General features: G+C 37.3%; 1 protein-coding gene across 8 annotated transcripts; it reads left to right on the forward strand.

Moving 5' to 3' along the window:
• The first annotated feature begins 710 nt into the window (after positions 1-710).
• LOC131662620 (protein LEO1 homolog) lies at positions 711-27,374 on the forward strand. 8 transcript variants are annotated; one of them, XR_009301758.1, is made up of 17 exons: positions 714-904; positions 1,120-1,418; positions 3,595-3,733; positions 3,826-4,005; positions 4,365-4,541; positions 5,972-6,103; positions 6,169-6,348; positions 11,370-11,498; positions 11,627-11,731; positions 11,858-12,103; positions 12,789-12,926; positions 13,145-13,305; positions 19,606-19,897; positions 21,597-22,258; positions 22,640-22,769; positions 26,349-27,136; positions 27,213-27,374. XR_009301758.1 is itself a non-coding variant. In XM_058932450.1 (12 exons), the coding sequence occupies exons 1-11, from the start codon at positions 806-808 to the stop codon at positions 12,918-12,920; spliced, it is 1,818 nt and encodes a 605-aa protein (XP_058788433.1). In that variant the 5' UTR covers positions 714-805; the 3' UTR covers positions 12,921-12,926; positions 13,145-13,460. The 8 variants fall into 8 exon arrangements, 1 of the variants encoding a protein (XP_058788433.1); XR_009301759.1 differs by having other exon boundaries at positions 21,597-22,232; XR_009301761.1 differs by lacking the exon at positions 21,597-22,258 and having other exon boundaries at positions 711-904; positions 12,798-12,926.
• Positions 27,375-27,387: the final 13 nt, after the last annotated feature.

Genomic DNA, 27,387 nt, shown 5'->3' on the forward strand with positions numbered 1-27,387 from the left:
AAAACATCGTGCAGATTAGAAAGACTTGGCGGTAACGCCACCCGATACGCAACTTTGCCAACTCGCTCCGATATCTGATAAGGACCAATAAAACGCGGAGTAAGCTTCCTCGATTTCAAAGCTCGTCCAACACCAGTCATAGGTGTAACTCTTAAGAATACATGATCACCGGCTTGGAATTCCAAATCTTTCCTTCGCTTGTCATGATAACTCTTTTGCCTACTCTGTGAACTTCTCATCTTCTCACGAATAAATTTCACCTTCTCTGTAGTCTCTCTTACTATTTCAGGTCCGAGTACCACACTCTCGCCCGATTCAAACCAACACAGTGGAGTTCTACACTTACGACCATATAGCGCTTCAAAAGGTGCCATTCCGATACTAGAATGAAAACTGTTGTTGTAAGTGAATTCTATCAACGGAAGATAAGTATCCCACGAACCTCCCTTCTCTAGAACACATGCCCTCAACAAGTCTTCTAACGATTGAATAGTCCTTTCGGCCTGACCGTCTGTCTGAGGATGATATTTTTATTAGAAATTTATAATTAATATTTTCATTGTTTTGTTTTAAGACAATTTTCTATTAAAGTATTTTTTAACACGTAAGCTTTACCCTAATTTTTTTTAATGAAATAACACTTCATACTTCATATCTGATGTGTTTTATTATTAATTAATTTATGTAACTTCTAGAAAATATAAATGTCAGTTGTTTTCGCTGAGAGCAACACCATCATTTTGCTTTAAACGGTGCTGCTGAAAAACCCCTCACTTTCCCTCCGAAACACAGAGCGCACAGAACGATGGCAGGAGAAGAAAAACGACACCAGATGATGCAGAATCTCTTCGGAGATGAATCCGACGAGGAAGATGAACTCGAATCCAATCCTCAACTCAATTCCGTAAGATCATCGTCCACTCCGTATTTCCATTATCAACTCACCATTTCCATTATCTCAATATTTTTTTCCATACCCTAGCTTAATTCCGTTTCTTCCTGAAGCATCGCTTAATCTATTTGCTTCAAATTCGATTGTATCTGTGTTGGAAGATTATATTCAAACTTTCGAAATTCAAAATTTTACAACTGAATTTTCTGGAATTTTGTTTTTTGCAGGATGAAGGAGAGGGAGAGGTAGGCCAAGACGGAGAAGGAGAAGGAGAAGTTGAAGGACAAGGAGAGGTGGAAATAGAGAGTGAAGGGGAGATGGCGCAGATTTCTCGGGAGATTGAAGTGGAGTTTGGTGATCAGAGAGAAGAAGAGAGTGGAGCTAGGGATTCGGATAGTGATGCTAAAGATGATTATAGTCAGCGCGTTGTTACTAGCCGGCGTAGGGATGTTGTTGAAAGTGGATCTGAGGAGAATCATTTCAATGAAAATGATGGCGAAGAAGTTGATGCAGCTAGAAGCCTAAGGTAATCCTCCATCTAGTGTTTTGAGGAGTTAACCACATTGTTGTGTAATGTGTATGTTATTTTTTCTGGTTTTGTTACTCTGTTTATGTGTTGGTGAATTTGTTGGTTTTTTATGGGATGAAATATTTTGTTTATAGCAGTGATGTTTTTGCCACCATAGGGATCTTCCATAAGTTTATTTTTGAAGATGTATTTATTTGTGCAAATTTGTTGTCTGGATGTAAACTTTTGGATGTTATTATGTTTAGAAATAAACAAATGGAATGTACCGGTGTAGTGGCTAAAACGAGGGTGTCAAAAACTATGGGCCCTATTATGTTATGATATTGAATGCGAGAGAATCCGTACTAAGCTTCGTTGGCGTTTATAAATCTACAATGAAATTGATGATTGGCATAGAAGAAGATGGAGAGATGGCGGGCTACTTGGTTAATTGAACTAGGTTTTGTTAATCGTATATATTGTTGTTCTTAGTGTTACTTTACGATGGGATCTAATAATGTTTTGTTATTAATCAAGACTTAGTCTTTGTTTGGATTAATGGGATCTGATAATGTTTTGTTATTGATAAAGACTTAGGCTTTGTTTGGATTGATGAAATCAGATGGAGCGGGTGGTATGAAATGAAATGGAGTGGTATTCCATTGTTTGGATGGTTTAAAGTCGGCTGGAGCGGAACAAAATGAATTGGTATGCATTCCATTTCATTCCATCATTTATCACCATATTTCTTTTCCTTCGATTTGGGTGGAATGAAGAATTTGTCTCGTTCCGTGCTAAAATTTCCAAACAATGGAATGGAATTTTCATTCTGCGCCGCTTCATTCAACTCGGCTCCTTTCCATTCCGCTTTCTTCATTTTGTGATATCCAAACATAGCCTAAATTCAGATATATTTTTTTTAACAATTGCACGTATAAAAAAGAAAAGTTGAAATGTTACATTAACCAAGTCTTTTAAGATACAAAATTTCAATTTTCACACAAGTTGAAATTAGTTTTGAGCCCAATTTTTCTAGAGTGCTATCTTTTCGTAGAATAGAAACTAGAAAGTTGAAATGTCTTAAAACCACAATTATTCTTCCAAAATATAGTGTTTGACATAAGTGGGAATCAGTTTCTAGAGCTCAATTATTTCTAAAGCGTCCTCATTTTTTGAAATATTTAAGTTAATTTTGTAAGTTAGGAACTAAATATTTCAGAAGTTCCACAAATAAAAAACTGAGTATAAAAAAGAAGTGAAGTGATTTGGTCCCAATATTCCTTTTCCCCTCCTCAGCAAACTCTCAAACCCTAGTCGCTGTTTTGCTTCCCCGTGCCCTCTCTTCTCACCATCAGGAAAAAAAATAACTTGCACACAATAGCTTTAGAGATTGAACACCCTGAGAATGAAAGATAGAGAAATAAACTTACGCGCAACACAGAGACAAAAGCTGAGAGGGGCTTCCGGGTTGCAAGGACTTGCAAACGCAAATGTAGAGAGCTGCAGCGTCCGGCCCCCAAGGCTTAACATTACCAATAGTAGTCGATTCTATGTTTCCTCGAGGAAATCACGCAAATTTCACCCGGGTAATCGCTCTTCTGCTGATTGGCCGCGATCCTCGAGTGTGAGAGTCGCGCCTCAGAAACCCCCAACAAGAAGGTTTCACTTTGCATCCAAGTTACAATCCTTCCAGCGACGGCGCGGGTATTAACTGTCTAGATTTTTATTTGATTTCGATCAAGATAGATCTGATGACATTATTATTTTTGTAATGTGTAAATTTGCTGCCCCAAATGACCCATCAATTATTGCATTGAGATTTCTAATGGATGATGAGACTTCCTTTTCTGTTTTATATATTAGTAGAAACTCCATGAATTTAATACCTAGTTATTGAAATTAAATACCAATGGAATCTATGATTTTGTAAGTGCATTTCATTTCAGTATTATACAATTTATAATTGATTATATCTGTGTGTGAGTCTAATTTGCAGGATGGGTTGGCTGTGTTGTTCTGTTTCTTATTGTTTGTGTTGATATGCATGTTTTAAAAAGTTATCTTGAATTAGAGGATCAAATAGAACGTAGAAAATTACCGATGACCAAAAATTTATCATGCACAATTCTTTTATGTAGCACAACATTGACACTGAGAAATTGTCTTTTTTTTTTTTTTATCTAAAAAAATATAGCGGGTCACCTAGAGATGAGAATGATCAAACTCGTGATTTGCATTCTGCCCCGGAAATCCGTGATGTATTTGGTGATTTTGACGATGAAGAGGAGGACATGGGGTATGCAGCTCAGCAGGACATTGGACGAGATTCAAATGTGAGTGTTAGGTGTCAACATTAACATATTTCATTTACATGTTTATTGTTCAAGTTTTTAGAATTAATTATGTAGTTGATTTCTTGTTGTAGAGATATCCAGCGGATGCAGAAGGGAGTTATGGAAAGAGCCTGAGACCAGAGGATATGCTTGCTGATGAAGATCACGAATTAGAGGAGGAAAACATTGAAATGAAAACTAAAGATAAGCCACTTGGGCCCCCCTTGGAGTTAGAGATTCCATTACGTGAACCACCAGCTCTTCCTAATAAGGTCTGCCTTGTGTGAGACCTGTGTTTTATATGTTATTTTTAAGATGAAGCTGGTTAAAACATTAAGTTTCTACTCTTCTTTTGCATACTTTAAATTTTGTGTTAGTTTAAGGTTGTTATTTGTATCAATGAATGTATGTATTTTGAAATGTTTATAGGAACTTCAGAATTTTTTGATAAATTTCTGATGTTATGTTTGGTGAAAGTGACCCAAGTGATAAGAATTAAACAAGTTTCAATAAAAACGTTATAGTGAATAGATTTTGACATTTGGTATCATTCTATTGGGACCTAACTACAAATAGAATACATTTATTGTTTGATATGCATTCGTGTAAACATCTCTCATATTTGTGGCAGATGAACTTGATTAAAGTTTCCAATATCATGGGTATTGATCCAAAACCTTTTGATCCTAAAACATATGAGGAAGAGGATACCTTTGTAACTGATGAACTTGGAAACAAGAAGCGCATACGCTTGGAGAACAATATTGTACGTTGGAGAGAAGTCAAAAATCCTGATGGCACAACTTCTGTAAGTAATTGTATACTATTTTAGTTTTTATTTTTATTTTTATATTCCTTCTTTTACATCCATGGTAACATTTACTCTCTTAGTTGTAGCAAGAATTAGGTGGGGTTGGCTATATGGACTATACAATGTCACCACCGTGTTCTATCACAGACCATTTCTAGATTTAAACCATTTAATTCCAAATCTTTCTCAGTGGTTTGGTCCAGTGTTATCAAATATCCGCAATTGCGGTGCTGCTATAGGTTGTCAATAGCGCGCAATAGCACTGCTTTAGCGGCAAAGCGTAACGGCGCGGCCCCTCACGGCTACGCTATTGTTCTTCGAAGCGCTATTGACGATAGCGGTCATAGCCGCTGCTAAAATCACCGTCGTAGTGGCACTAGGGTGTTGTAATAGCGGCGTCATTGTGATTTGATGGCTGCTATTCTCAATTTGGAGCAAAATCGTAAGCTCTAATATTTTAAAACATAATATTTTTTTTAAGGCTATGTTGGCCTTTCCACATGTGTTATGCTTCTCTAGTTTCACCTTTTTTTTGCATTGTTCTCCCCTGCAACGTCTTCCATCGCATCTTCTGCATTCTTCGTCGTTTTCCTCTATTTCTTCACCGTTCTCCTCTGCTTCTTCATTGTTTGCCTCTGCCACTGATGCGTTACTGTGTAGGGTTAATATCAATGAAGAGGATGATAATATTGTGTAGGAATACTTTTATAAATTGATTTTGATGGGAACTCATTTTGATGGGATATGTGATGTTGCAATTTCTATTTTGAAGTATTTATGTATATATTTAGAATTTATGTTTACTATGTACGTTGTTTTTTAGTCTTCACAATACGGTCATCCTGCAATCCACTATGCAGCTATAGCATTTTAGGGGTTTGGCGCTACATGCCATTATCCGAGATTAACAACCTAGGTGTTATAGTGGATATACATAGCGGTTTTTGGGCTTGCCGCAATGGTAATTACCGGCCGATAATACGGGGTTTTCCGCCGTAATCCGCTATAACGGCGCCACAAAGTGTCTGGTACGGTGGGATTTTGGCTCTCCGCCATCCGCCATGGACAACACTGGTTTGGTCTGTTGTTTTTTTTTTTTAAATTTTTTTATATATATTATTCATCTCCCTTTTGCTAATGTTATAATGTCTTCTCATGAATCATATTTCAAGATAGTGACATAACAAATAGCCTAATTATGAAATGGCATTTAATATGTATTACTGTTGATATGGTGCAGAAAATCTACCTATTGAATGTGCAATACATTTTCTTTTGCATTAATGTTTTTTTAATTAAGAGTATTGGCAAAATGAGTTCATGTGTTCTTATTTATTGTTAAATGGTTTTCAACCTTTTAAGGGCAGCTTAGTTTCCGTTGCACTACATCACTTATTTTGTAGTAAAAAGATATTATTCATGATCAGGTTGAAAGCAACGCTCGATTTGTAAGGTGGTCTGATGGTAGTCTTCAGTTGTTAATTGGGAATGAAGTTCTTGACATATCAGAGCAGGATGCCCAGCATGATCAATCACATCTTTTCCTTAGACATGGAAAGGTGAATTTCATTTTTCTCATAACATGTTTGATGATTTACTTTTTCTCATAACATTTTTCTTACAGGGAATCCTGCAATCACAAGGAAGGCTATTACAGAAAATGAGATTTATGCCATCTTCCTTGTCCTCAAATTCTCATCGATTGTTGACTGCTATTGTTGACTCAAGGCAGAGGAAGGTTTATAAGGTTAAAAACTGTGTTACAAACATTGATCCTGAGAAGGAAAAGGAGGAAAAGGAAAAGGTATAATCAATCATACCAATTAGTCGCTATTAGAGTGAGATATGAGAGAGAAAAGAGAGATTATGTTATTGTTGAAATGGAATGGAGCATGAAGCTCTATTTATACAAGAGGAGTTGAACATTCAAGAGTTGAATCATTCAAGCTCTACATTTAAGGATAACTATTCTTATTCTATTAAATTAAGGCTGGCCTTAATTATTCTATAGTGGTGATGATTTTTCATATTCTAAGATATAACTCTAATACTCCCCCGCAAGCTCAAGGTGGCTGCAAAGGCTGACTTGAGGCAGACAGGTTGAGCTTGCTGCTGAGCTCCATAAATCTTGAACTTGAGAGAGGCTTGGTGAGGATGTCAGCCTTCTGGTCAACACCAGGAATGTGGCAGACAGTGAGAGACTTATTAAGGACCTTTTCTCTTACAAAAAAGAGGTCAATTTCCATATGCTTTGTTCTTGCATGAAGAACAGGGTTATGAGCCATAGCAACTGTGCTCAGGTTGTCACAATAGATGGCTGGAGTTGTCAAGGGAATTCTTAGTTCAGCTAGCAAAGTTTGAACCCATAAAACTTCAGCTGTGATGTGAGCCAAGCTGCGATATTCTGCCTCAGCACTAGAACGAGCAACAACAGTTTGCTTTTTGGACCACCAAGAGATCAAATTAGGGCCTAAGTACACAGCTGACCCAGAGGTGGATCTTCGATCATCTGGGTCAGCAGCCCAGTCAGCATCACAGTAGGCCTGCAAAGAGAATGGAATAGTGGAGGCAGGAGTGAACAATAAACCAGAGGTGATAGTGCCTTTTAGGTAGCGAAGAATACGCTTGACAGCTAGCCAATGGGACTCCAAGGGGTGTGCCATGAACTGACATACTTTGTTAACAGCATAGCAGATTTCTGGGCGTGTAATTGTTGCATACTGCAGGGCCCCTACAATGGACCGGTAGTGAGAGGCATCAAACAAGGCAGCAGACCCTGTTTTGATGAGTTTGGTGGTGGATGCCATAGGAGTAGCAACTGGATTGGAATTCTCCATATCAGTTTTGATTAGCAAGTCCCTTAGGTACTTAGATTGAGTGAGAAGGAGATTTCCATTGGACAGTTTCTTCACCTCAAGGCCCAGAAAATAATCCAAGTCACCAAGTTGTTTGAGAGCAAACACGTGATTTAGTTGTTGAGTAACTTGCTTGATGAGAGGAGGAGAGTTACCCGTGATGATTATATCATCAACATAAACCAGCATATAAATACAGCACTATGATGCTTGTAGATGAACAGTGAAGTATCACACTTGCTGTTCAGAAAACCAAAGGATAAAAGAGTGGTTTTAAGTCTTTCAAACCATTGCCTTGGGGCCTGTTTGAGGCCATACAAGGCCTTGTGCAAGTGACAAACCAGAGATGAATTAGGGGCAGTAAATCCAGGGGGTTGCATCATATACACCTCCTCTTCAAGAATGCCATTCAAAAAGGCATTGTTTATATCCAACTGCTGCAGAGGCCAATTGTAAGTGAGAGCAAGAGTCAAAATAATTCTAATTGTGACCGGCTTAATAACAGGGGAGAAAGTTTCATTAAAGTCACATCCATGGACTTGATGGAACCCCTTAGCAACAAGCCTAGCTTTGTACTTATTTACTGTCCCATCAGCATTTTCCTTTACACGAAAAACCCACTTGCAGCCTATTGCTTTCCTGAGAGCAGGCAGTGGTACCAAAGACCAAGTGTTGTTCCTTATCAAGGCACCATACTCCTCTTGCATAGCAGCAAACCACTTAGGATCTTGGAGAGCAGTTTTAACACTCTTAGGCTCAGAATTGACAAGAAAAATGGAAGGATTTAGACGAGGTAAGGGTACGCCAGATTTAGTTCTAGTAGTCATAGGATGAGTATTGGTGGGAAGAAGTTGAAGGTTAGGATCCCTAGGAGCAGAAATAGAGGAGGACGATGGTGAAGTGATAGTAGTAGGCTGATTGTTGGCATTTGAACAGGGTGAAGGAGTAGGATTAATGCTGGCTGTTTGTGTTACAGGAGTGGCTGACACAGAGGCAGAATGTGTATGGCTGGAATTGGATTGAGAAGAAGAAGAAGAAGAGGAGTGTGAGGTAGTGGAAGCAGTAGGAACGGAAAAAACATTAGGAAGAGCTTGTGTGTTAAGGGTTACTTTAGATGAGGAGGAGGATGGAATGGTTGATGAGGGGAGAGAAACATTAGAGGAAAAAAGATCATTGTAAGGAAATTTGGACTCATTAAAAAGAACATCTTTAGAGATGAATATTCTACCACTCGGGGAGAGACATTTGTAACCTTTGTGAGCTGTAGAGTACCCTAGAAAAAGACACTCTTGGGATCTAAAGTCAAATTTCTGAGAGTTGTATGGGCGAAGAAGAGGAAAACAAGCACACCCAAAGACTTTGAGGAATTTATAGTCAGGATTTTGATTGAAAAGGACAGCATATGGTATATGTTGATTGAGAGACATGGTTGGTAACCTATTTATTAGGTAGACAGCAGTTAAAAAGGCATGATCCCAAAATTTGAGAGGTAAAGAGGCATGACTCAAGAGGGTTAAACCAAGATCAACAATGTGTCTATGCTTCCTCTCCACTACACCATTTTGGCGATGAGTGTGAGGGCAAATTAGACGATGAATAATGCCAAGATCAGAAAGAAACTTTGTAAATGGGCGAAATTCACCACCCCAATCAGTTTGGACAGATTTAATAGAAAATCCAAATTGTAATTCAGCCATGACTTTGAATTGTTTAAAGATAGTTAAGGCTTCAGATTTATTTTTGAGCAAATAGATCCAAGTAAATCTAGTATATGCATCAACAAAGGTGATGTAATAGGTAAAGTTTTGGGAGGATTTGACTGGGGCAGGACCCCATAGGTCACTGAAAATTAATTCAAGAGGAGAGTGATATTGAGTTTGTGACTGAGGGGAGTGCAGCCTATGTGCCTTTCCCATACAGCAGGCAGAACAAAAGACAGATTCAGCTTTACTAGAATAAGGAATATTACATTGAGCTAAAACAAGTCTCATAGTATTAGAATTTGGATGACCAAGGCGTAAATGCCAAGTATGTTGAGAATTATATGAGTTATTAGCTAATACATTTTGATTAGAAACCGAAACCCTATCACTAGTGCTGGAATCAGATCTTGGAACAGCAGCATTAGAGTCTAAGGTGAGACATGAGACTTGACTTGTTGAAGGAGACTTAAGAAGCTGAAGATGGGGAAATTGGTACAGGCCATCACTTCCTACACGACCTTGGAGCAGAATTTCATTGGTAGCCTGAGATTTGACATAACACATATCAGCATGAAACTCAAAGAAAACTTTATTATCAAGACAGAACTTGCTGACACTTATCAGGTTCTTTGTAATAGAAGGAACAAACAGTAAATTATGAAGAGCTAATGGAGTGTTTGGTTTAGAATGAGAGGGAAAATAAGAAGAGCCTGAAGAGTGAATATGCAAACCTTGACCATTATCAATGAAGATCTGATCAGGACCTTCAAAAGGTGTGGTCTGCTGTATGTTTTGAGAGGTATTGGTAACATGATAAGAAGCTCCTGAGTCTGGGAACCAGGCACTGCTTGGAACTGAAGCTGTATTGGCAATCATAGCATTGGGAGTGATCTGTGGTTGTGGCTGAGGAACAGGGAGAGGAGCAAGTCTTGGTTGATAGCTTGGGCGTGACCAAGTGTTAACCATGGGCTGAGCAAACTGTCCACCAATTGGTTGATACGAATTGTTGAAATTTTGTAGGTTCATTGTTTGAAAATCAGCAGGTATGTTAGGTTGAAACTGTTGATTGAACCTGTGATAGCAGTTAGCAGCAAGGTGACCATATTTGAAGCAAACTTGACATTGAATGTTGCTGAACCTACCTCTCCCACGGCCGCGTCCACCACCACGGCCAACTGCACGACCTCCTCTTGAATAGGTTGGATTAAAGGTTGAATTCGCAGCTTGTTCAGTGTTCTTTTTATTGGAGTTATCAATTTCAGGCTGAGAATTGGCTTGAGTGAGATTCACTGAGGTAGCCACCTCCATTTGAGAGTGTTTCTTATACTTGTTGAATCTCATCTCATGAGCAAGAAGAAGAGCTTCAACTTCTTCAAGTTCTACTGAATCAAACTTGCTTTCAATGACTGAAATAACAGAGGCAAAGTCTTGAGGAAGACCTTCAAGAATCACATCAATGTGTTGCTGATCTGGAATTGGATCTCCTACTGAAGCAAGCGCATCAACAAGAACTTTGATGCGAACCAGATAATCACCAACAGATTTGTCTTCAAGTGTTGAGATCTGAGTTCTGCTCGTAGTTGTCTTGCTTTCGCACGTGTAAGCTTTTGAAAATGCGCAAGAATACGTTCCCAAAGCTCGTAGGAATGAACGCATCCAAGAACACGTGAAAGAATCGAAGGTGAAAGCGTGGATTGAAGCCACGTCATAAGCCACTGATCTTGCGTAATCCAAGTGCGATACGCAGGGTTCTCACGAGCAGCTGCACGATCTTCATCAGTTAGGTATTGATTCGGTATGTCACGAAGGTAAAGGTAGTTTTGAAGATTATTCGCGTTAACGAAAGGATCTACTTGTTGGCGCCAAAGTAAGAAATTCTTCTCATCAAGTTTTTCTGTGATTTTGAGTTGGAACGACATAGATGCTGCGGTGGCCGGAGCTGTAGTTACCTGAGTCGCTGCCATGGATAGAACCAAAGCTCTATGATACCATATTAGAGTGAGATATGAGAGAGAAAAGAGAGATTATGTTATTGTTGAAATGGAATGGAGCATGAAGCTCTATTTATACAAGAGGAGTTGAACATTCAAGAGTTGAATCATTCAAGCTCTACATTTAAGGATAACTATTCTTATTCTATTAAATTAAGGCTGGCCTTAATTATTCTATAGTGGTGATGATTTTTCATATTCTAAGATATAACTCTAATAGTCGAATACTTATATTTTGTCTCAAATACAATAGTCTAATTTCCCTATCATTTTCAGGCTGAAAGTCAAACTATTAGGGCTAGCGAACTGCTTAGCCGTAAGCGTGACAAGGTGAATAAAAAATATACTCCAACTGACAGGAGGCCTCAACTTTCTCCTGGGTTTTTAGAGGATGCATTGGACGAGGTATAAATTTAGGAATTGTTGCTGGAGACTCTACTGTCTTTTAGATGTTACGTATTTGCTGCAATATTCTCTAAGCATCTACTTAAACTGTGTCAGTTCCATTATTTATCGACCTTCCCTTTCTTCAGGATGATGAAGCAGATTACTACGATCCTCGTCATAAACAGCGTCACTTTGAGGACGAATTGGAAGCTGAAGTCCGGGCAGAGAAAAGGATTATGAATGCTAAGAAGGTATTATTATTGTCTTTCGGAGGTGTACTTTTCGTTGATTATATTTGTATTAACATTAGTAATGAGGGTGTTGTTGATTATATTTGTATTAACATTAGTAATGAGGGTTAATATCTGGAATTTTAGTCACAGGGACCAAAGAACATCCCCTGTAAGTCATCTATTCCACCAGCAAAATCCTCACGGAACCCATTGGGTTACCCATATGAGAGAGAGGAATCTGAATATGAAACTGATGAAGACGAAGAAGAAGAAATACCTCATTCACGTACGAGGGATGATGATACTGAGCCGGAGTATGAGGACTCTGAAGAAGATGATGAAGAGACTGCTCAAGCCGATTCTGCTGCTTCAGAAGAGGAAGAAGAGGAGGTACTTAAATATTTTATTATATAATTGTTTTCTTTAATTTTAGACTCCAGAGTTATTTCTAATTATATTCCGTTTACATCTTGTCAGTGCACCATTTCCCTTACTTGGTTCGTAAAAACCAATTTTATCTTTGTTTACTTGACTACTTTTGTATCTCCGGATAGGGTGAAACATTTGTGTACATATGTTTTGATCCTTATATGCCTTGGCTCATGTCGGGAACTTCAGAAGTAGGGTGACCATGGGTTTGCATTGGTTTGGGTTACGGAAAACTCAGATCCAAACCAATCAAATTTGATTGCTTTTGTTTTAAAAATGGGCAACTGACCCGCCAACTCAATATTCAAATTGGTTTGAGTTGGGTCATCGGGTTTAATAATTTGAAGAGTATGATGAGAAACTGGCCCATATGAGATTTGCGATAGTATTAAGATATTATTATTTTTCTTATTTTGTAAAGATACATTAACCTTTGAATTAGGAAATCAATCAAAGGTTGATATATTAACATATCAATGATTTGTTAAGCATTAACTATTACACTATCCTTTTTTTTTTTGTTCTGTTTAATTGTACATGTCTGTTAGGTTGCTATCTACAGGCATTCACTAATGCACTAACGTTGTGAATAAGTTATTAACTAACATTGTTATGGTTTTAATACTATTTTGATGGTTACTTGTAGGAACCGAAGCATAAGAGTCGGGATTTAAAAGGTAAGGTCAAAAGGAAGGGGTTTGAATCTGAAGAACACTCTCTTCCTAGAAAACCAACCAATCGGCGAATGACCATTGTGTCTGACAGTGACGACGAATGAAATTCTGTAAGTCAGGTTTTCATTCTGTGCTGCCTTAACATAATATAATTCATTATTGTGATTGCGTACTTGCCACGAGATGTGAACCATTTGTTTTGCTGGCAAAAGTGAGAACCTTTTGCTATTTTCTCCTCCACATTTTCTATTCATTTTTGTCAACGATTTTCGGGTATGAAATTAGCTGCGCTGTTACTTGTTTCATTCTTTTTTCCCTCATGTTTCAGGTTCTTGCAATTGGAATTTGGAAGGAGCAATGCTTTTTGCTGCAGCACAAGCTGAGATGACGACTCGTTTTGCTTTTTCCCTCCTCTATATTCATGCTTATAAAAACTTAAATTTTAAAGTTATAGACACATCAAGAAGAACCACAGGCACACATCAATTGGTAATTTGTCTCAGGTCTTGTTGTATGTTTATATTTCCAAAAACAATGGTCGAATCTTCTCCATAAAGTTGCTAAGCTATATGGAAAGTGATAGGGTGATCAAATCCAAATAAAAACTGCAATCTGATAAAAAAACACTGAATATTTTTTGACGTGTTTCGATTCTCTTTTATGAAAACCGTTTAGATCGGATTGGATTTCTGTTGTATGTTTGGATCCAGAAATATAGTAAATCAGGGCCAAATTATTTGACTATATTTGTATGTATTTACATAAATGAGATGTGTTAAAATACGAGAGACTAAGAGACATTTGAATAAACCGTGTGTTTTGAAAAGCACTACGGAGACTTTATTATATATATAGAGATTATAGCTAATTACATGATATAGTTGATGTGAGATTATTCTATATCCAAATATTATTAACACTATATATTTACAAATATCAACACTCCCCTTAAGCTTGAGCTTATAAGTCAAAAGCACCAAGCTTGTCACATATATAATTAGTTCTGGGACTTCGCAGGGATTTTGTAAACAAATCTGTCAATTGATCATTAGAGTTGACAAAGCTTGTGACGATGTCGTTTGATTCAATCTTTTCTCTGACAGTGACAGTCTATCTTAAGATGTTTGGTCCTCTCATGGAAGACTGAATTTGAAGCAATGTGCAATGCAACTTGATTATTACAAACAAGTGTTATTGGTCTTGCTTCTTCAATTTGAAGTTCTTTAAGCAACTGTTTTGACCAAAAGAGTTTACATGTTGCCATTGCTATGGCCCTATACTCTGTCTCGACGCTTGATCTTGCAATTACGTTTTGTTTCTTACTTTTCTAGGATATAAGGTTTCCTCCAACGAGTACACAATACCCAGAGGTGGATCGTCTATCAATAGGTCACCCTGCCCAATCAGCATTGGAGTATCCAACTATTGGAGTATGTCCTTTATCTTCATACACTAGACCCTGGAGCACATTTAATGTATCTCAGAATCTGGATAACAACATCCATGTGTTCATGACAAGGGGAATTTAAGATCTGGCTTACCACTCTGACTGTTAAAGAAATTTCCGGACGAGTGACTGTGAGATAATTCAACTTTCCGACCAATCTCCTATACCTTAGTCAAATAGTATTAGAAACTCTAACAGAACTCTTCATATTGTAACTGATGTGCAAGTAAGAGAATCTCCCATTCGTCTATATCCATTTCCCCAAACTTGCTTTCAACAACTGAGACAACAGAAGCATAGTCACTAGGGAGACCTTCTAGAATCACATCAATGTGATGTGTGCTTGGCACAGGATCTCCAATGGAGGCCAAGGCATCAACAATCGTACGGATTCGAAGAAGATAATCAGAAACAGACGAATCATCAAGAGTTAGGGCACGTAACTCAACGCGAAGCTGTCTTGCTCTAGCACGCGTTTGCCTTTGGAAATAGTTGAAAAGACGATCCCAAAGTTGATGAGAGTGAATACATCCAAGAACACGAGAAAGAATTTCGCTCGAAAGAGTCGATTGAAGCCAAGACAATAGAAGCTGATCTTTCTGAAGCCAAAAAGAGTACGCAGGATTGATCTTACCGGTGCGACGATCTTCATCGGTGAGAAATTGAAGAGGAATGCGCGTGCACACAACTAGATCGGTGAGATTATGCGCGTTGATGTACGGTTCTACTTGCTGTCGCCATAGATGGAAGTTTTTCTCATCCAGCTTATGTGCGATCTTGAGCGAGAACTGAAAACGACGCAAATCGTCCGGTGCGGCCATGACCGCCGGTGAATTAGGCGGCGTGAGAACTTGAGCGGAAGAGGAAGGCGACTCCGGTGGTGACGGCGCCATGGATCGAGAGCGCTAATCTGATACCATATTAGAAACTCTAACAGAACTCTTCATATTGTAACTGATTTTAGATTGTGTGAAAAGTTAGTTACAAGCAATGACACAAGTTGCATTTATAGTAGCAACTTGTGACCTGCAATAGTAGGTTAGATGATACTGAACAATAGTACAGCTGTCAGTTACAAATGGTACAACTGTCAGTTTTACAAGAGTAATATCTACACGTATCTCTATTACTCTAATAAATAGAGACTCTCCCTGATTGGATAGTAGATTGACACTTGGATCCATAGGAGTATCAAGTGGTTTAACAATCAACAAACTTGTTTCTTTCAAAATATCCATAGCATATTTCCGCTGAGAAATCACGAAACCACCTTTAGATTGGGCTACCTAAATACCTAAGAAATAGCGGAGTTTATCAAAATCTTTTGTCAGAAATTGATTCGACAAATGTTGTTTCAATTAGGGTTGCCTCCACTTATCAATCATTGCTTGCCTAAACGAAACCACCTTTGAAGAGCACACATTTTATCAATCATTGCTTGCCTCCACTTAGGGTGAGATAATGCTTCATCTAGAGTTTTAGGAATAGAAACAGAAGACAAAGAAGTATACTGCAAACGGGAAAGACGATGATAACATAAATCAATATAATATGGAGAAAGATTTCGTGTTTGACGCATATCTTTTCGAAGGGCAATCGGAAGATTGGACTTAGGTTGTAGGATCGGGTCCGGTGATGGCGAGAGCGTCAGTGGAGAGTCTGCAATGACCTCAGGGACATGTACGATCTCAAGGACATTTACGGCCTCAGGGACAGGTACGACAGGTGTTGGTTGACGACGCTGATATGTTTGATGTAGGCGAGAAGTGTGGGGGGTCAATCGTACGGGTATCTAGCGGGCCAGGTTCCATAGTATGATGGGGAACAATGGCAGATGGGACTTCTGGAAGAGGTGTGGGAGTACTTTCCTGAAGGGGTTCCGAAGTTACTTGGCTGGACTTGAAATATAGAACCAACTCAAAGAAGGTAACATCGGCTGATACGAGGTATTGTTGTAAAGTATATGAATAGCAACGATAACCTTTTTGGTATCGATGATACTCAAGAAAGACACACTTTATTGATCGAGCTGATAGTTTATCAAGATCAGGAGATAAATTGTGTACAAAACATATGTATCCGAAGACTCGGGGAGGAATTGGGTGAAGTGGGGAATTGGAAAAAAGGATTGAATGAGGGATTTTATTGTTAAGGACAGAAGAGGGCATGCGATATATAAGGGAACATGCCTTTAGCACATCATCCCCCCAAAACCGAAGTGGAACATTACCATGGAGAAGTAGGGTCCGAGTGGTTTCTATGAGATGCCGATTTTTGCGTTCGGCTACCATGTTTTGTTGAGGTGTATAAAGGCAAGATGTTTGGTGGAGAATACCATTGTTGGACATAAAAGTTTGAAATTGTTGGGATAAGTATTCACGAGCATTATCACTTCTTAAGGTACGAATAGACACACCAAATTGAGTTTTTATTTTTTTATAAAATTATTCAAAAATAAAAAATAAATGAGATCTATTTTTCATTATAAATAACCACGTGCAACGTGAAAAATCATCAATAAATGTGACAAAATACCTAGACTCAAAATAGTATAGACAGTACGCGAGGAACCCTAAACATCAGAGTGAACTAAGGGTCCGTTTGGTTCAATGGAGGGGAGGGGAGGGGAGGGGAGATAATTTAATAGAGGGGAGAGGAATGGAGGGGAAGGGAGGGTAGAGAATTTAATAAAATATATGTTTGGATCAAAGAAGGGGAGGGGAGAGATTTTTAACATGTATGTTGGGTTCATAAGGGGAGGGGAGGGATTTTAAAATCAATTTACCTTTTTATTCTTATAAATATTGTTATTTGTACTTAGTAAAAATAATTCTAAATAACAATAGTATTGAGTAAATTTCACCAAATAAAAACTTGATCATTCATAAACCATACTATAACATCAAACAACAACACACATTAGTTGAACTATAGATGTTCAACGTAAATCAAACCATTATCTGATCTTGATGATTCATATAACCCAATAAAACAATTTCTATAATTAAAAATATATAAAATAATGTTAGAATGTTAAAAAAATTGGACAAATAATATTAGACTTAAAATCTATATTTAGAACATAAATATACTATATTTGTATATTGTTAAAAAAATCTTATTACTATAATATATTGTAAATAAGAACTGATATAAGTATGTTATTATTATAAAAAAAAAACATAATATCAAAAAGGAAAATTCAACAAAATAAAAAGGAAAAAACTCACCTGAGAGCAACGCACAAATAGCAACCGCACAATAGAAGAAAAATGAAACGTGAAATAACACAGAGAAAAAATCTAGTCTTTAATAATTCAATAAGGACAATCTTGGAATTAAAAAAATAATTGAGGATAAAATAGGAAAATAATAAAATTATGATTAATGAATCTTCCCTCCCCTCCAAATCCCTCAAATATGGAGAGGAGCAAAAAGTGAGTTTAGGAGGGATTTTGCTTCCCTCCCGTCCCCTCCCCTTATAGAAAATGAACCAAACACATATTTATTAATATCCCCTCCCTTCCTTCCATCTACTCTCAACCAAACGAACTCTACAACAAAAGAGGACGAAGCTCGTTTATTGCCTCGATTGGGAAATTGACTACGAGCGCGTTTCCCTAACTGACAGGACTCAATATAAGTTTAACTGACAGAACTCAATGTAAGTTAGATACCTTCGATAAATTTGACACCAACTTATGTAGTTTGGAAAGACTGAGATGACCTAACTGAGCATGGATAGTGAATGGAGAATCTTTGGCTGAGCATCATGTCTGAGATGACACTGAAAGGTAATAAAGGTCTTGAGACTCATATCTGATGCCAATCGTGCGTCCCGAATTCCGATCCTGCAAGTTAACATTACTGTTAGTGAAGGTGACAATACAATCAAGAGAATGAGTTAAACGACCGATGAAAGTAAATTAAATGGACAATTGAGTATATATAGAACATAAGTAACAGAGAGAAAAGGTAGAATTTGAACAGTATCAATCCCTTCAGATCGGATTTGGGAACCATTGACAGAAGTTATAGTAGGTAAGAAACCCGAGGTAGAGAGGGAAGAGAAAAGATTTTTATTACTAGTAACATGATCAGACACACCAGAATCAAGGACACAAGGTCTAAGAAAAGATGATTGAGAGAGGCAAACAGACGGATTACCAGTGTGTGCAACGAAAGTAGTAGAATCTGAGTTCTGATACCACCTGAGGAAATCATCGTAGTTTGGCATAAAGAGAAAATATCATGCGAAACGGGTGAAAAAGGATCTGTTTGAAAGGATTATAATTTTTCGTGCATGGAAAATAAAATCTGAGACTGGATCTATAATAGTTGCACGGTGACGAGTGCGGCGGTGGAAAAATCGTCGGGATCGGAGGAGGCGCTTATGTCGGAAGGTCACCAGAAACAATAGCGGCGGCGGCGGTAGTCCGGTGGTGACCGGAGAAATTTAATAACTGATGCCGGAATGAGTTACGACAGTGTAAGGAAGACAAACCAGAGTTATGACATGGTTTGCCAATAATTTCTCACTGGAAGACAGTGGGTCAATCGGATAAAACACGGTGAAGGGTTGTCTCTCAGTAATCTCTGGATACCATGTTAAATTACGAGAGACTAAGAGCTCATTTGAAAAAACCGTGAATTCTAAAAAGCACTACGGAGACATTATTATTATTATATATAGAGAGATTATAGCTAATTACTTGATATAGTCGGTGTGAAACTATTCTATATACAAATATTCCTAACACTAAGTCCTATAATTAGATGACAAGTAACTTCAGTTCATGTCTCAATTTATGTTTTTCTCTTTAAGCTTATTTAAATTGCGAGCTTAAATAAATAATTATTTCATAATGACCTCCTTAACAAATGATATCTACACAAATAATTTGCCTTTGCCCTTTTTTATTGTAAATTATTGTAAACTCTCCTTTAAAACTGTCTTTTTCAGTCCAACACTTCATTTTTTTACACCATTCAGCTTTTATCCTTTAAAATAACAATCTCACTGTGATAGTAATAGTATAATTTGAGGCGTGAACATCTATAATCTATCTTAATATAAGAAAAGGAAATGCTGTAGAAATCTCTATATTACCCCTTATTTGTTAAACATCATGTGTTTAAAATGGGAACATTTGATGAGTCTTACTTTTTGCCATAATCTCAATATATTTTTTCCACTACAAACTCACCATTTCCATAATCTCAATATATTCGCTTGATATATTTGTTTCAAATTCAATTGTTTATTATGTGTTTCGATGATAATATTCGAACTTTCGAAATTCAAAATTTACAACTGAATTTTTCTGTTTTTTTTGTTGCAGGATGAAGTAGAGGGAGAGGTAGGGCAAGAAGGAGAAGGAGAAGTGGAAGGACAAGGAGAGGTGGAATTAGAGAGTGAAGGGGAGATGGAGCAGATTTCTCAGGAGATTGAAGTGGAGGTTGGTGATCAGAGAGAACAAGAGAGTGGAGCTAGGGGTTCGGATAGTATGCTAAAGATGATTATAATCAGCGCATTGTTACAAGCAGGCGGAGGGATGTTGTTGAAAGTGGATCTGAGGAAAACCTTTTCTATAAAAATGATGGTGTAGAAGTTGATGCAGCCAGAAGCCTAAGGTATGCCCATCTAGTGTTTTGAGTAGTTAACCACATTGTTGTGTTTGTTGTTTTTTCTGGTTTTGTTACTCTTTGTTTATGTGTTGGTGAATTTGTTTATTTTTTATGGGATGAAATATGTTTTTGCTACAGTACTAGATCGTCCATAAGTTTACTTCCGTAGATTTATTTGTTTGCACAAACTTGAGCAAGTCGGGATAAGCAAAATAGCGTTGGAAGTAAACATATAGAAACTACTTGTGTAGTGGCCAAAACGAGGGTGTCAAAAACTGCGCCTCTATAATGTTATAATATTGAGAGCATGGTTATTAAAATCACAATCTAAATCTTAAAATCTTACGATTTTACGATCTCACTCACCCCCAACAACCTAGATCCTAAGTAGAATTGTGTGTTGTAGTCCAATTATGGAAAAAAAAAGGAGGTAAAACCAATAATTATGTGCGATTCACCATTTATGGCCACCACCATTACAAGTCGAAAAGGATGGCAAGATACAAAGGCGCAACAATTTCAGTTCGGTGGCGTCCATTTTCTCTCGAATACACTTGCATACGAAAATATCATGTAGAAATACTTCAAATATGTAGTATTATTTTCCGTTTAAGTGGCATCTTACGATTTTTCTTACCATCTTATGTTTTGCGATCTTGCTACCCCCTCTCGATCTTACAAAATTAATTGAGTAGGATCTTCCGATCATAGTTACAATCTTATATTTTACAATCTTACCATCACCTCCCGATCTTATGCAAGATCCCGATTTGACAACCTTGATTGAGAGAATCCATGATAAGCACCGGTGGGGTGGAAAAATCTTCAATGAGATTGACTATTGGCATAGAAGAAGATAAGAAGATGGGGAGACAACATGCTGTATAGTTAACTGAACTAGGTTTTATTAGTAGTATAAATTTGGTGTTCTTAGTGTATCTGCAACTTTATTGATTAAGACTAATTTCGGAGAGCCTTATTTTAACAATTGTATATATAAAAAAGAAAAGTTGAAATGTTACAATAAGAATAAGTCTTCTAAGATACATTTTTTTTCAATTTTCACATAAGATAAAATTGGTATTATGAGCCCAAATTTTTCTAGAGTGCTATCTTATTCTAGAAAAGAAAGTTCAAATTTCTTAAAACGGCGACAATTCTTCTAAAATAAAATGTTTGACATAAGTTGGAATCTGTCTCAGGAGCTCAATTTTTTTTAAAGCGTCCTCATTTTTTGAAATACTACATTTAAGTTATTTTTGTAAGTTACAAACTAAATATTTGCGAAGCTCTACAAATAAGAAACTGATCCAAACTGGACTAAGTTACTTGGCTGTGTGTTTGTGTGAGTCAAACACGTCCGATAAAATGAGAGAATGAGAATTTGTGGTATCCACTTCAATGCTAGTTGAATCTCTTTGCAAATTGCAACACGGTACCAAACCCATTCTTGGAATTTTGGTTTTGTGGTTAATGTGCTTTAGACATCTAGTTAAATATTCTAGATTTCCTTGTGGTTTTGTGATTTTTTTTATGTTTAAGTGCTTTTCTTTGGGATGATTTCTCTTGCCGGTGCAGTCCTTCTTGATTCTAATGTCCTTGCATGAATAAAAGTTATTTCAGTGATGCTGTAACTATGAGAATGCAATTTACTTTTTCTATTTATCCCACCAAGTTTCTTATAGATGATGCCCTTTGTATGCAGGGTGTCTAGTCTATACAAATATGTCTTGTGTAGATTGTACAGATTGCATTAAAAATTTCCTTCAACCAAGTTGTCTGTGCACTTATTTCTATCATTGAATTTCAAATCCAACAAGCTTCAGATTAAGAGTATTAGAGTAATCCTTAGCAGCAGTGAAGTAAAAGAGTATAAAAAAGCAGCATTGATCTAATTTGGGCCAAAATACCCCATATTCCTTTTCTCCTCTTAGCTAACTCTCTGATCCTAGTCACTGTTTGGCTTCCATATGCTATTTGGTCTCACCATCAAGAAAAAAAACAACTTGCACACCCAAAGAATTTGAAAGAGAAGGAAACTTGTGCAGAACATGCAAATTTCAAGGACTTGCAGACGCAGACAGAGAGTAGCCGCGTCCAGGCCCTGAGACTTAACATCACCCAACAGAGCCGTTTCTGTGTTTCCTCGAGAAAAACATGCAAATTTCACCCCTGGTGCCTGATATTCTGCGGATGAAGAAGGGACTTATGGAAAGAGCCTGAGACCAGAGGATACACTTGCTGATGAAGATCATCAATATGAATTAGAGGAGGAAAACATTGAAATGGAAACTAAAGATAAGCCACTTGGCCCCCCCCTTGGAGTTAGAGATTCCATTAAGTAAACCACCAGCTCTTCCTAATAAGGTCTTCCTTGTGTGAGAGACTTGTGTTTTATATGTTATTTTAAAAATGAGTCCGGTTAAGACATTTGGTTTCTATTCTTCTTTTGCATACTTAAGTTTTTTGTTAGTTAAAAGTTGGCATTTACATCAGAGAAAATGTATTTTGAAGTGTTTATAGGAACATCAACATATTGTTTTGGGAGGTTTTTTTCATAAATTTCTGATGTTGTGGTCGGTGATAGTGAACTAGATGATGAGAATTGAGCTTGAACAAGTTTTGATAAAAAGGGTATGGTGAATAGGTTTTTGGCATATGATATCACTCTATTGGATCCTAACTACAAATAGAACACATTTGTCATATGACATTCATTCATGTGACCGTCTCTCATATTTGTGGCAGATGGACCTGATTAAAGTTTCCAATATCACGGGTGTTGATCCAAAACCTTTTGACCCACAAGAAGCGCATACACTTGGAAAACAATATTGTACGTCGGAGAAAAGTCAGAAATCCTGATGGCTCAACTTCTGTAAGTAATTGTATACTATTTTTAGTTTTTCTTTTTCTTTCTGTAAGTATTGTATACTATTTTAGTTTTTGTAGAAATATGGAAAGTTTTTATATATTTTGTAAAGAATACATAAGAGGTATTTATAGACTATAAATCTATCTAAATAAGGGAAGGGTGATTATTCTCCTTATAAATGCTAATCTAGTCATAATGAGCATACAGGACAGCAACTCATAATGAGCTGTATAATAATAATACTAATATTACAACACTCCCCCTCAAGCTGGGGAATGGATATCTATCATCCCTAGCTTGCAAGTAAGATCTCGAAACCGCTCCAAGGGAAGTCCTTTGGTGAGCACATCAGCTAATTGCAGTCCTGATGGGACATACTGTGTAGAAATAAGACACTATCCAATTTCTCTTTGATAAAGTGTCGGTCTATCTCTATATGCTTTGTTCTGTCGTACTGGACCGGATTGTGAGCAATACTAATGGCAGACTTATTATCGCAGAAAAGTCTCATAGGAGCTTCATACTTTATTTTCAAGTCATTTAGAATGATCTTCATCCACAACAGTTCACAAACTCCTTGAGCCATGGCTCTAAACTCTGTCTCTGCACTTGATCTGGCAACTACATTCTGTTTCTTGCTCCTCCATGTCACTAAATTTCCACCTAGAAACATACAATATCCAGTGGTGGATCTCCTGTCAACAACCGACCCTGCATAATCGGTATCTGTATAAACCTCCATAGACAACTGCTCACTTTTCTTGAACAGTAGTCCTCTTCCTGGGTTCATCTTTAGATATTGCAAACCTTATTACTTCTTGAAGTAGGGTCATATCTGGGTGGGATCTCCATATACACCTCTTCCTCCAAATCTCCATGCAAAAAAGCATTTTTCACATCAAACTGTTGCAACTCCCAATCAAAGGGAGCTGCCAAGGAAAGAATGATTCTTACAGTGTTCATTTTTGCTACTGGTGCAAATGTCTCTTCATAATCAATTCCATAAGTCTAGGTGTATCCCTTTGCAACTAGCCTCGCCTTATATCTGTCGAGTGTGCCATCAGATCGGTATTTTACCATATATATCCACATGCAGCCTACTGGTCTCTTGTCATTTGGCTTCTCAACAATCTCCCAAGTCCCATTTTTCTCTAGTGCATGCATCTCTTATTTCATGGCTTGAATCCAGTTCTTATCCTTTAATGCTTCTTGCACTGATGCAGGGACTCTAATAGAGTCAATAGCTGAAATAAAACTCCGATGCTGCACATAAAGCTTTTCAGTAGACACAAATTGGGATATAGGATATTTGGTACAAGATCTTTTTTCTTTTCTCAAAGCAATAGGTAGGTCATCAAGGTTTGGCTCACAAGAATTACTAGGCTCAGGGTTAGAAACACTTACCTCAGGTTCAGACGATTGGACTTGTTGGGGCAGAACGGGTTTACCTTTCCACCTTTTTCGCTGGAACTGTAACTTGTATCTGTCAACATTATTATGCACTGGTATTGGTACATTACCACCATCCTCATTAGTCATCAAGGGTTTCTGTATTACAGGAATAACAAGCAGAACAGACAACTCAAGAAACGGCTCTGGGTCCTGCATTAGAGGAATAATTGAAAAGACAGACAACTCTGAAGACTCAGCTTCTTGATTATTCTCCCCCTGAAGCTGAGGACTAGGATAAAAAGACTCAGATTTTTGAAAAGTAACATCCATGGATATATAGACTCGACGACTCGGAGGATGATAACACTTGTGCCCCTTCTTATTTGAAGCATATCCTATGAAGATACATTTAACAACCCGAGGATTTAACTTACCCCGATGAGGGACAAAGGCAGAACAACCAAAAACACGATTCTGAAGACTTGACATAATGGGCACGGACGGAAAGAATCGAGTCAGGACCTGCACAGGACTAACACCAAACAACACTCTAGAAGGTAACCTATTGATTAAATAAGCAGAGGTCAAGACAGCTTCCCCCCAATAAAATTTAGGAACATTCATTTGAAAGCATAATGCTCGGGTGATTTCAAGAAGATGACGATTTTTCCTTTCAGCAACCCCATTTTATTGTGGAGTGTCAACACAAGTCAACTCATGAACAACACCATTAGTTTTGAGAAAATTGTGAAAAATTTGATTTACATACTCCTTACCATTGTCTGACCGTAACCTTTTAATAGGTTTTCCAAACTAAGTTTTAACCATTTGAAAAAAGTTAACAAACAATTGACACACTTCAGACTTATCTTTCATAATAAAAACCCATGTAAGTTGAGTACAGTCATCAATAAAAGTAACATACCATTTTGCACCAGAAATATTGGAAATGGATGAAGACCCCCATACATCAGAATGAACAAGATCAAAGGGTTCGACACTCCTAGTATCACTAGGGGAATAGGTTGCTCGATGGGATTTGGCAAACTGGCACACATCACAATGAAAGGAATCAACAGACACTTTGGTAAATAAGTGAGGACCTGATGACACTTGTTCGTAACAGTTTTTTTTGCATGTTACTACGATCACCCATTTTAAATTAATTCTTGAGAGGAGTGTCACTCTAAACTATATCTAACCAATGTGAGCCTTAGGAGTTAGGATATTTCTAATGGTCCGATCGATAGGCTCTGATATCGTATTAGAGTTTGATCTAACTCATCCTTACAAAACTCGTTGGTAAGGTGAGAAGTGTCACTCTATATAAACTATTTTCAAGCTCTATGTCTAACCAATGTGGGACTTGTTAACATCTTAGATGTAATAAGAATCAAAGCCTTTGACCATTATCTGGGGTTAGCTATATGGATTATACCGCCCCATTGTGTTCTATCTTGGACCATTTCTACATTTGAACTTAGGAATGTTAAAAAAAACACTGAACCAAGAACCGAACTGAAGTTAAAATAATCGAACCGTTATGTTTGGTTAGTGAACCGAATTTGTGTTGAACTAACACTTGTAGAACCTCAAACCAAATGGCAAATAAACCGAACTGGAATTGAAAATGAAAAATGCTAAAAACAAGTTAAAAATTTCGTACTAACAAAAGGTATAACGGTTTGCTTCTTTAACAAATGGTTCGGTTTGGAAAAAACTGTCTTCTAACAGTTTGGTACGGTTCGGAATTCCAAATAGATATATCAAACCAATAAGTGGTTTGGTTCGGTTCTAGATAATTTGAAACGGTTCGATTCAGGTGACCTTTTACTATGATTCAGTTTGATTTGGTTTTGGTAAATATAATATTTTCTCATGAATATTTTTTTAGATAGTGCAGTTAACTTTAGATCTTTGTTAATGATTTGACTTATTATTTGACATAACAAATGGCTTAATTATGAAATGGCATTTAATGTGTATTACTGTTGATATGATGCAGAAAATTTACATGTTGAATGTGCACTATGTATTTTTTTTTACATTACTGTTTTCAATTAAGAGTGTTGGTAAAATGAGTTCTTGTATTCTGATTTATTGTTAAATATTTTTCAACCTTTTAGGGCATCTTAGTTTCAGTTGTGCTACATAATTTATTTTGTAGTTAAAAATATTGTTCACGGTCAGGTGAAAGCAATGCTCGTTATGTAAGGTGGTCTGATGGCAATCTTCAGTTATTAATTGGGAATAGGGGTGGGAATAGGCTGGGCCGAGCTAGGCTTTGCCAAGCCTGAGCCTGGCCTGCTATAATATTCAAAGCCTAAGCCTGGCCTGTAGCCTATCATAGGCTTATTTTTTTGGCCTGGGCCCGGCCTTTTTGAAGGCCTGATTGGCCTATTAGCCTACTTAAAAGCCTATTTCATTTGAACATTTGTAAATAAGTCATTCAACTCGTCTTTATATAGACTAACAAATTAAGAGATCAGTGAGATTAAATGTTTGTTTGCATTAGTTTATTTAAGTTTACCTAGTAGCATAAATTTTGTGATATTATTTGTTTGAGAGAACTTATCGAAACAACTTATGACATTGTTCATAAGATTCTTTTCATCTTATTTTCATAATTTCTTCAAGATAACTAATTTTTTTTTTATATTTTTAATTCAAAGTAAAAAATATAATATAATAATAATAAAATTATTCATATTTATTTAAGTAGGCTGGCCTCTTAGGGTTAAAAGGCTTTTTATGTGGCCTGTGGCCTAGCCTTTTTAGCTAAATAGGCTTATAAAAAAGCCTAGGCCTTTTCTATTTATCTAAAAAGCCTAGCCTGACCTAGGCCTATGTAGGCTGGGCCGTAGGCCCCTGTTAGTTGGCCTGGCCTATTCCCACCCCTAATTGGGAATGAAGTTCTTGACATATCAGAGCCGGATGCCCAGCATGATCAATCACATATTTTTCTAAGACATGAAAAGGTGAATTTCATTATTCTCATGACATGCTTAATGATTTACTATTTCCCCTTATCGGACTATGTGTACTTGCTTACAGGGAATCCTGCATTCACAAGGAAGGCTATTGAAGAAAATGAAATTTATGCCATCTTCCTTGTCCTCAATTTCTCATCGGTTGTTGACTCAAGGCAAAGGAAGATTTATAAGGTTAAAAACTGTGTTACAGACATTGATCCTGAGAGGGAAAAAGAGGAAAAGGAAAAGGTATAATC

This window comes from Vicia villosa, linkage group LG3 (assembly GCF_029867415.1).
Source record: "Vicia villosa cultivar HV-30 ecotype Madison, WI linkage group LG3, Vvil1.0, whole genome shotgun sequence".
Taxonomy (NCBI): domain Eukaryota; kingdom Viridiplantae; phylum Streptophyta; class Magnoliopsida; order Fabales; family Fabaceae; genus Vicia; species Vicia villosa.